We start from the raw sequence: 11651 nt of genomic DNA on the forward strand, positions 1-11651 counted from the left end.
CAGATGTCAGATTTTATTGGTTTGAAATTGTATTTTCGACTGTGTCCTTTTGATTCTGTCCTTATGAATAAATATTGTTTCCTGACCTGAAATGAGATGTTTCCTCTTTTAATGCTCCCCATAAGCTCTGACGCTGTCCAAAACAGAGCATAACAGAGCTACATCGTCATTCCTGTAACAGTTATTTTCATCATGTCAATCTGTCAATCATTTCCTCCACTCATCAATTAAATGTTTGGTCCATAAAATATCAGGAAATGTCTGTCTGAGATGACGTCCTCAGATGTCTTATTTTGTCCACAACCTGAAGATATTCACTTTACTGTCAGTGAGGAGTAAAGAAACCAGAAATTATTCACTTTTAAGAAACTGGAATCAGAATTTTTTTATTTTACTTTTTTTTTTAAATTACTCAGACGGATCAATCAGTTATTAAAATAGTTGGTGATTAATGTAATAATTATATTATGTTAAATCATAATGGAGTTTAATCAATTTGGAGATGCTTGCCTACCAATTTAAAATAAATAAATTAATAAATAATTGTGATGTTGGGACCTCGTAGGTATAAAAGAGTGGCTGCTCTGTTTACTTTAAGAAAACATTACATTGTTTACAAACAAGCTAACAAAAAAGTTAACAAAAAGTTCCATTCTTTATAAGGTAACTAAATGCTAACTAAAAATTTTTTTTTTAATTCTATTGTGAGCTAAAAAGTTGGTTAGCCTACTCATAATGGCTCAACAGATATATATATATATTTTTTTGATCAGTCCATGTCACAAAGGCAGCCATGTTAAAAGTTTAACCTCCTCAAGTTTAAGTTTAAAGTTAAGACCAGACTGCAGTTTAAAGTAAACTGAGGCTTAAGTGGGGATTTAAATTGAACATTTCCTCATTTTAAGCTCGTTGTGGTTGCAACTTAATTCCAAGTTAAACGATGATGTGTTGTGTTTAAAAATTAACCCTTGTAGTCACAGAGTTGTTAAAACATGACAGTCCTTCAGAGACACAGTCATATTTAACTCTCAGACACTGACTGAGTGCCAACATGATCTCCGCCCACTAAACTGAACTCCAGCAGCTTTGTGTCGTTGTGAAACTTTTACTCATAAATGTTGGACTGCACCTTTAATGTGCCTGGATGCGCCTGACTGTTGGGTTCGTCCAATTAGTGTGTAGGTGGAGCTCAGGAGGAAACCGACCGCAGCCAGGCTGTATACACACACAGACACACACAGACACACACACACGGTCAGTTAGTCTGTTTTCAGTTCCTGGACGCAGAGAAGTTTCCTCTCAGTTTGCAGTAGAAAGTTGATCTCAGACTGTTGATAAGGTCCGATGGTTTTGGAGGAAGATTTCCCGATGATTGAAGTGTCGATACCTTCGATGGAGCGGGAAGTGGATGTGTCGGGAAAGACCAAGAAGGTGAGGAGGACGCTGTTTAATCTGACATTTTACACTTTCCTCAGCACTTTAACTCATCATTCCTCCGTAATCCCCCTCTGCTGTGTTAGTACTAAACCGCGTGTTTATAGTTTGCTCGCAAAGGTGAGCTGTGACGTCAGTTGAGCCGACAGGTAACCTCAGGCAGGAGGAGTGAAAGTGAATTCAGCTCAGGCTTCATGTGATCTCGATCCAGAGGTGCAAAAACCCTGCTCTGATCCTTTAAAACCGTCAGATGTTTTATCAAGTACAAGTAACAATACCATACTAAATAAATACTACATTACCTGTACAATACCTGCAGTTCTACTTTAAAGCAAAAGTTCAGAAGAACTGGCCACAAAATCTACTTCATATATCAAAAGTAAAAGTACTCTTGGATCTCTGCCTGGATTTATCACGTGAGCACAAAATATACATAAAAATTTTTAATCCAAAAGTAACCACTAAATTTAGCTGTCAAAAAAGTATGGAGTTTCTTCTGAAATGTATCGCAGTACAAATACTTCAAACTTAAGAACAATACTTTATACCACCAGGGATGGAATGTAATGTGAGTACATTTACTAAGGAATAATACTTAATTACAGGTTTGTGATACTTTATAGCATACTGTACTTGAGTTTTCCTGTTTATACTCAGTACTTCCACTCCACTACACCTCAGGGTCAATTTGTACTTTCTACTCTTTTGCATTTGTCTGACAGCTTTAGTTACTAGTTACTTTTCAGATTATAATTTTTCATGCCCTTCCTGTGAAAACCAGAGTATGTAGCCAGTACATTTATATATCTATTACCAGATTTTTTTTATTTTTTTTTAAAATATCAGATATGTTAATACTTTTACTATTTCCTTTTAACTACAAGTAAGGATAATAATAATGACAATATATATATAAAAAACTGAAAAAAGGAAAGATTGAGAAAAAACAATTAATTAAATTAAGTATTAATAAAAAATAATTATAATGAAATAAAAGATAAAAAAAAAAAATTGGACAGGAACAATATTATCCCAGTGTTAGAGGTCCTTTAAAGCAGCCCACAGATCATCATTTATTAAAAAATACACATCTTTGCCACATGGGGAAAATAAAAAGTCAGTGATCATGTCCCCTATAACCGTTAACCAGATTCCCAGTGTTAGCACTTTTTTAAGCATATCCAACACGCTAACATTCCCCCAGTAGTTGGGTTAAAGGGCCCCAGATTCCTTCAGCAGTTTTACCTTTTCAGGATACAAGTCCTCTTCTCCATAGCATAACAGTTACTGATCAATCGATCAGCTGTTTGGTCCATAAAATGTCAGGAAACGATGGGAAAAGTCCAAGACGATGTCCTCAAATGTTTTGTTTTGTCGCCAATTCAAAGTTTACTGTCAGTGAGGAGAAAAGAAACCAGAAAATATTCAGATTTAAGAAGCTGAAATCAGAGAATTTAGATTTCTTATTTGTTAACAAATGACTCAAAATGATTAATAGATTATAAAAATAGATGCAGATTAATTTAATAGTCAAAAGGCTTATTAAGGCAAGAAAAAGGGTAGGATGAACCCATGTGGAGTCTCAGTTTAATAACTGTTCATGTGTTACTAAAGTTTTCAGTAATGCTCGTTCAGACTCAGCTCACCGCGGGCAGCTGAACTGAAACTAGACACCTGGTTGTGAATTTGTGACAAATCGTATTCACACCTCCATTTTGAAGTAGTAAAAACTGACACTGGCCTGGGGAATTTTCTCCAGCTGATCCCTGATGTGCTGAACTGACCTCTGTTTGGTGTTTTATCATCTCATGCTGAGGCTGCAGGGCTCCATAAGATCGTAGACTCGTGTTACCTTTTATTTACGTTACTGATAAACTGTTGTAAGCTCTAACTGTATGAGGACGACACCCTGCAGTTTGTTCTGCACAAACCATCAAGCATATGGTTTCTCTGCTCTGTCCATTAGTTTTCATTTAAAAATATTTTTCCATCCAATTCATTCTCTGTAGACGTCTGAAGTGGTTTAGAGCAGCTAGAAAATAAGTAAATAAAATTGAATAATCATTATGTGACTAATTTATAATATTGAAATATTATTTGCCGTGTTTATTTTTCTGCCGTAAAGCTGCTCTACTCCTTAAATTTAGTGCTAACTTACAAAAAATGGACACACATTTGTCACTCATGTTAGTTAATGTTTTGAATGCAGGACTTTTTACTGTATTGGAGTATTTTACAGCGTGGAATCTGTACTTTTATTCAACTAAAGGATCTGAACGCTTCTTCCAAAACTTTATCATAAATGTTTTTAACTCAGTTAGGTCAAAATCCCAGCTGTTACTGTAAAAATGTAAAAAGGAAAAAAAACAAAAACAAAAAAACAGGGAAACCATGTTGCACCAGAGAAATCAGAATGATCATACAAAACCCACAGTCATCACAAACACTAAAACCATGTATTCAGTTGGATAAGATATGTAATTAAGTTTGACAGTAACATAAATGTGATTTTATTATTCATGTGTGCAGCTTTAATAAGCAGACCTCACTCATCTATTTCCATTTACTGTTTCCTGAGAGTGAACTCTGAAGCTCTGTGTCTCCCCCTGGTGGAGAAATGACAACCTCTGAAGAAAAACCTAAACGGATCCCAAAATATGACTTTACAAATCTCAAAACATGTTTTTTTCCTTTGCTTTAAGTTCATTTAAGTCTTTGTTCCTAAATGTAAATGGACTTTATCTTTGTTTCTTCAAAAAGAAATTTACACAGCAGAAGAGCTTTAATTTTATTAGTTGAAGTTGTTAGTTGAGCACAAAAATGTGTTGCGTTCATGGTCAGCTATACCTGATATATTTGATTTCTGCCAAATATCTGTCTTCACTTAATGGGATTTTGTTCTTTTAAATGTGGTGCATAATAATAATAACGATAATAATAATAATAATAATAATAATAATAATAATAATAATAATAATAATAATGATAATAATAAAGAAGTAGTAGTAAATTACAAAGCACTTTACACACAATTATAAAAAGGGGCAATAGGAGTAGTTAATAAGATATAATGAAACATAATAAAGCACAGGGAAATCAATAAAAACAAACAGTAAAATCAATAACAAGTAAATCTAAAATAGAGAGTTTTTAAAAGATAAAGATGGTTAATCAATATTACTGTTCAAATACACACTAGAAACAATTTTCAGCCTTGTTAGTCTCTGTCGTTATAATTCAAGTAAGATTTGACCAAATTTCAGAACCATATTTGTTTAAAACAGAATGAAAATGACAAGGAAGCAAAAATATATTTGGTGTATTTTCTTCATTATTTTGAAAAGCACCACAAACTTTAAATGTCCTAACTGACAGGTCTTTAATTTACTAAATGACATTGTGATTGTGAATAAATCCTCTGCGTGTCTTCTTCTTCTTCTTCTGTTGTTTTGTTTGCAGCTTTTCAGAGTTGAAGTCCTGTTTAACGGGAGGAAACATTTTGTGCTCAGAAGAAGCAGCGAATTCCAGACTCTCCACAGAAAAGTATGTATAACCTGCTTTATAGCCACTGTGTTCTGTATGCAGCTCTGCATGTGAGGCTGATAGGTGAATAATTTCTTCGTAACAGAAAATAAGACCCTTTACATCAATTTAAGATCACAAGGCAGCTTCACTCTGATGGATTTTACAAGAAGTGAGATATTTTGGCAAATAGAAACGGGTATTTGGGAGTGAACGCCCAAAAAAACTGCACCACTGCCCTGTTACTTCAACAATTTCATATCATATTTAAACATTGTAGTTATTTTTATTGGTGCAATTGTTGATGGATGGATGTTAAAAGATAAAAAAGTTATTTCAGCACAGTTTTAATAATGTAAAATGCAGAGTGTGTGTCCTTCAGCTTTTACAAACCTGTTGTTGCATTTCCTTCCTCATAAGACGGTTCAAGGTTCAGTTTTATTGTCATCATACTGCACAGTACAAGATTTTACAATGAGGCCGCTCCATGTTACACACAGAAAATGTTTTAATATATTCAAATACTTAGAATAAAACACTAGAAAAAGGCCATAAATGACAACAGAGTGTGTAAAACTAGCACTAAAGAGAAGTGAAAAGGAAAACCAGATATTTACAAGGAAGATTTAGAGGATAAGTTTATACATTTATGCATAATATATGAACATCTGACCGGCCAGTTCCAGTTTTCTTTCTAAGAACTATAATTGACTTTCATGGAAAATTAAATTGTATGTTCATAGTAAAACACTGACTTTTAAATAACTTTTCTTCTTAAGTGCTCCGGGTTTCTGTCAGACATTGTCCTCTTGTCCTGTTTTTTCTCCCTTTCCCCTCCTTCTCTCCTCCTGTCTTCTCTCGTTTTCTTGCCCTCTCCACTCATGTCCTCCCCTCTATTTCTCCCTGCCTCCCTGGAGTCTGTCGCTACTCGTGACACTGAAGACACGGCTGTGCCCCTTTCTCTCTGTGAAGTGAAGAAAATAAAATATTTTTAATGTGCTTTTTTAGGACCACTACTTACATTCACTGGCCGATTGATCGGTGCATCTTTCCACATCAGAAATGTATGATTTTTGCTGTGTTTCTAATATTTTGCATCCATGTCTGCTGGCTCAGTCGTTCTTCTTTTTCTTCCCTCCCATTCATGAAAACTTTGCTTGTGCATCACTGCTACCAACTTACAGTCAGTGGAATAATGTGAACCAACGACAAGATGTGAGCTGTGGTCACAGATGTGTTTGCAAACCAGGGAACATGTTATCTTTGTATCATTTGGTGCCTGCAGCTCAGGAAGATCATTCAGACTCCAGACTTCCCGAGCAAAAGGAACCCCCACCTGAGGACCAAACCTCTGGAGCAGAGGAGGCAGGAGCTGGAGGACTACATCCAGGTAACACGTCCAGGTCTTCACACAGTGAGGAGAAACTTCTGCAGGCACTTTGCCCTCTGCCTTCAACCTCCATTAACAGCAAGCCCCTTTTCTATCCTAAAACTTGAAGATTATCATATTGATATCAAAATCAAAGCAATATTTTTAATGTTCCGCATGATTATCTGATCATATTGCTGTTTGTAGAACTCTGCCTATGTAAAGAGGAGCATGAGTATGTTTTACCAGCAAGAGTTGGGTTGAACACTTTTCTCCGTCATCTGTGATGTGAGACAACGGATTTTCACAAAGTTGGAGAAAGTTAAAGTGTGAATCCTCCTAAAGTTCAGTTGTAAAATTGCAGCAGAGCTGCAGAGCGTCTCTCCACAGGCTGCACCGGCTGTCCTGCGTCACCTGCCGTGCACGATCCGCGATCCTTCACGCTGTGGATTTATTTTGACTAAACAAGAGTTGCTTATTGCTGGAACAGTGGAAAGACAGACCAAGATGTTTTTAGTGAGTTTGATTTTCTTTCTGTCAACTTTAAATGAAGCTGACGATGACTACGTTTTCCAGAAGGAGTCTGGTGAGTTTGGCAATAAATCAGCTGTTTCTGGTTACAAAACAAAATATTAATATATTAACTGTTTATCAAAAAGGTCTCACTGCAGCGATTCTTTACATAATGTTATCTGACACTTAGAATCATAATCTGAGCCTGTCCGTGGCAAAAACAAGCTCAAGCAAACACACTCGTCGCGCTCCACTGTGCGCTCTGGTGAAGTGGCTGAAGCGCGTCACCTGCACTCTGTTTTCTGACTCTCCTCTCCGCTTCCAAAACACTTAGTTTTGTGTTTTTCTGGGGATTTAGAGACTCGGTTTGTGAAGTTAACAGCCTGTCATTCTGCTGCATTGCTCTTAAAAAACACTTGTTTCACCTTTGCTCACCTGTTAACTGACAGCGTATGATGTCACATGCATATATTTTTAAATAAATGCACCAGATAATTGCATTTTTGCAAGCTTCTGTCTGTTTTATTGTGCAAGTGTACTGCACATTGACTGACAAAGGGAAAAAAATGACTGCTTGACTGAAAAAATCATAGTTGACTGATGATTTGAATCTTCATCTATCAGGGTGCAGCCCTACAAAGAGTGTAACTGTACATAACAACCATTTCAGTATTCCTTTTACTTTAATCTTAAACATACGATGTAAATGGATGTGCAGTTTATTAAAAATGTGTTTTGTGTTGTTCCACCTGATAAACTATTAATTTCTAAACCTTATTCAACTAAAAATAAAATTTTACCAGTTGTATTTTTGTCTCTTGTCCAGGCGATCATCAATCAGAACGAAGACGTGCCGCAGGTGCTGCTGGACTTCCTCCACGTGAAACACTTTCACACAGGGATCAAGATCAGCAGCATGGAGTAAGTCCTTCAGTCCGAGCTGCTCTGACTGCACCCAGAGATGTTGGACATGTTGCTATATTTAGCATCTCTATTTTTGGATTTGGGGGCAATGCGACAACATGATAAAACTTTGAGCATATTTGATTCAGTGGTGTGGAGCTGCAGCAGCACCGGCTCAGACCCACAGTACAGCTGATGACAGAGGAGGGAGAAATGTACAGATCAGATCCGTACAGGCTGTCTATGTTTTTGTTGCCACTGTACTCAGACATAACAACTTATTATATTACTAAATGTGGCTGAGTTGGATTATCTTTGTTATAAAAAAAATTAATTGCATAAACAAAAGAAAGTTAATCTCTGTATCATATATGATTTTTACATTAAAATTAGTGTGTATGTTGTGTGGCGAACCCACTAAAAGTAGGTGACTGACTTCAATGAGTAGACTTTCTCTTTTTTTTCTTCTTTTTTTTTTTCTGATGTGTCACGTTTGTGACCCAAAAGCCGAGACTCAACTCATGTCTGCGCAGGTGACCAGAGAAGACATTTTAAAAACTCTGTGTACATTTCTGGGTACTTTTGTAGTTTCTCTCCTGCGTCCCTGTTTGTACTTTGAGTCGCCTGCTTTATGTTATGTTTAATATCCGGTTTCAGTTGTATAGGAGGTTGAAGGGTATCTTAGGTATTTTTGGATCTGGTCCTGGTCCCTGTTTTCCCCATGTTTTTGTGTCTAAGTAACTAATGAGGACAACAGCTTTTGAAATTGGTCCAGTATCGAGGGAGAGAGCTGCAGCCGGCCAACTGCTCACCATCACATGTCCACTAAAAGTGCTTAGCTTTACCACAGACAGGCTCAGGTTGTTATTCTGAATGTCTGGCAACATTATGGAAAGCATCCTTACAGATATAGACCTATTTTATTTAGCCAGAAACAGATGTGTTTTTGCTCTTGTAAACTCACTAGACTCCTTTTGCAAAACTGTAATTTTAACATCTATTCAAAGAATAATAAGTGTTTTTGTTTGCCCATTACACATTAATTAGACTTAACATTAATGCCGAATGAGCGAGTGTCTGTTTATGAGTTGTAAGAAATCATTAATAATGTTAATAACGGTTAAATTGAGTTAAATGTTAATGGAGTCTGGCAGGCAGTGAGACACTGAACTCAAACTTTATATGTGTATATTTTCAGAGCAGTGAAATTTTGTCTTGTCTTGCACTCCTGCAGTGTTCCTGCAGCCTGAGGAGGAGGGGGCAGGGTGGGAAACAACCCCTTCAACCATAGATCGTATATCGGATAGGATTTCAGTTTATTTAATATACCGTCTGTGGCTCCAACTCACTTTTTGAACTGCTGTACTCATTTTTGCACACACAGTTGCTACATATTGCTCCTTTAATCTTTATTTTGACAGTGTCCTTGCAGGAAATGTGTAATAGTTATGTGCTCTAATTACAGATCACTTGATGAATTGGACAGTCAGGATTACAGGTAAGATTTTTACTTGTTCCACCATTATTTCAGTGATGACAGATATAACGACAATAGTATGAAACCTGCTGTATTTCACCTTTGAGAATGTTTTATTTCTTTGCAATCCTGCAGGTTTCATACAAACTCTGATTGAAACTCCAAGAAGCGTGAAATGAAATGATAAAATCACTGTAAACAGCAACATTTGTTAAAACTCCTGCATGTCTTGTTTTTTTTATGTAAGCTGACACTTAGGTTTTAACTTCTTCTGTCTGTACATCTTGTTCTGTGAGTGTTAGAGGCATTCATTTCCATGCATGACATGATATGACACTGCACAAAATGTTCAGGGTCCTGGGTTTAGTCTGTTCTCCCCCTCAAGGACGGGCTTGGTCCTGTTTTTGTCATAAAAAACATCTGTGTCAGCACCCAACCTCCTCGTCATGCTTCTGGCAACAAAACCAGAATGTGCACATACCTGAATGACATCTTGCACCAGCGCAGATATACTAGACAAATGTATTTCGTGTACATATTATTTTTTTTACTGTTACATAAGACTAATCACATTTTACCTCTGTTTCCTCAGTTATCAGTTACCACATCAGCGAGTGCTGGGGTTTTTCCAGGATCCTTATCTCTCAGACTGCACATCAGGTAGGAGAGAGCAGACAGCTTCTGTGTTGGAGTCAAAACTACTCTGAAACATTTTAGTTTTGTTCAGACTGCAGGCAAATCAGATTTGCTTCTCAAATCAGTTCTTTAAGACTTCCGCACTGATATTTGCAAGTGATCAAAGCTGCTTTTAATCTTTTATTAGTCCCACATCAGGGAAATGTGCAGTGTTACAGCAGCAAAGAGGCTCGCACAATAGAAAGAGGATCAATAAAAACAAATACTGAATCAGTGAGCAAGCATTATAAACAGGAAGACATATAAAAATAGGAACAACATAAGTAAGAGGAAATATATTAAAAATTGAGCAATATAAAGAAGAGGAAACATTAAAAATAAGAAGAAGCAGTATATGCACATGGATATAATGACTAAGTGGGTAAAAAGGCAAATAAAAGAACAGCCTGATAAGGTCAGAAATTTGCATGACTTTGCTGTAATGCAGCCTTTAAAACCAGGAAAAGACAAGACTTACACCATATCATGACATAACAATAACGGTCGGTTCACTCTACATGCTTATACATGTGTGTGACGGCTACCTCGCTGAACTGCTGCAGCTCGCACACTTGTGTCTCACACTTCCTTATTTTCAGGTGATTATACATTAATGAAAACAAACTTATGAATGTTTTATTCCATTTCTTCACAGTCTTACACACTTGACCTTCAAGAAGCTCAACAAACTTGTTGATCTGGTATAAAGCCTGAGTTCTGTCTTGCAGGTCTCCCAGATGTTGTTGTGGACGGCGTTCTTCAGGGTTTTTACCCTCGGGACGTCCGGGTCAGCTTCACCGCCCCTCTTCTCACAGAGCCCGACCCCGCTGCTTCTGTGGATGCCTGAAAATGAGAGTTTTTAAGATTTAATGCCTTAAAGTAGAATATGCAGCACAGTCGAATGCACAAAGACAGCAAGGAAGATGAATAAAAGAGGACAAAAAGAAAAACAGCCTGAAGTAGGTCACGTTGAGGAGGCTTTTGTCCAAAATCAGAGGCCACGGTGGGATTTAAACCTGAAACTGAGGCTTTGTTGTCTGATACTCGTCCTGTTGTGTGTTCAGCCTCATTACGGCCATCTGAGAATCTCATATTGAGGCCAAACACCAAAACTGAAACTTGTTTTGATCTGTTTGTTGAGGTTGTCACTCAGCATGTGTCTGTGTTTTTAGTCATGAAGATGGTTGTCAGCTTAAAAAGCATACAAACTGTTTTTAACACAAATGCAAACATGTCTTTTATCATTATTATTATTGTTATTGTTATTATTTTATTTGTTTTAGCAGTACTGAAGTTTAATTTTAAAATACAGAGCCACATGGGAGTCAGTAGTTTTTTAAAGATAGTCTTGTTTGTACTTTGGCCTCGATAGAAGTGGGACAAAACAATACAGAATTAATAGTTTCTTATGTACATTTATAATAATTTAGTACATTTTTTTAAGTTGGCATACAGGATATGTACTTTTGTATTGAAATTATCATTAAAAAATATCAAACATGACTCCTCCTCCTGCATTGTTCATTATTTTTTCATATGAAATAATGATTTCAGTCCCAGACTCTTCCCATGTATCTCTACATTCAGTGTGCAGAGGTAGAAGGTGTCAGTTTTCCCGTCGGCCTCAAGCCAAATACTTTACAAGCTGCAACAAGCAGAACATCCAAGCTTATTTGCCTGAGGGAGAAAAGGCAGGAACCACAAAGTCTTTAATTATGTCATTTGGCTGTGGTTCAGTAGTGATGTAAATCACCTCCT

At 36.7% G+C, this 11651-nt stretch overlaps 1 protein-coding gene across 1 annotated transcript; it reads left to right on the forward strand.

Moving 5' to 3' along the window:
- The first annotated feature begins 1198 nt into the window (after window positions 1-1198).
- Window positions 1199-11396, forward strand: snx22 (sorting nexin 22). The gene is made up of 7 exons (XM_084734296.1): window positions 1199-1431; window positions 4894-4977; window positions 6242-6346; window positions 7665-7759; window positions 9207-9239; window positions 9811-9878; window positions 10622-11396. Exons 1-7 carry the CDS (start codon window positions 1345-1347, stop codon window positions 10738-10740), a joined length of 591 nt encoding a protein of 196 aa, XP_084590422.1. The 5' UTR covers window positions 1199-1344; the 3' UTR covers window positions 10741-11396.
- The last annotated feature ends 255 nt before the right edge of the window (window positions 11397-11651 follow it).

This window comes from Lutjanus erythropterus, chromosome 13 (genome assembly GCF_056507025.1).
Source record: "Lutjanus erythropterus isolate fLutEry1 chromosome 13, fLutEry1.hap2, whole genome shotgun sequence".
Classification (NCBI taxonomy): domain Eukaryota; kingdom Metazoa; phylum Chordata; class Actinopteri; order Lutjaniformes; family Lutjanidae; genus Lutjanus; species Lutjanus erythropterus.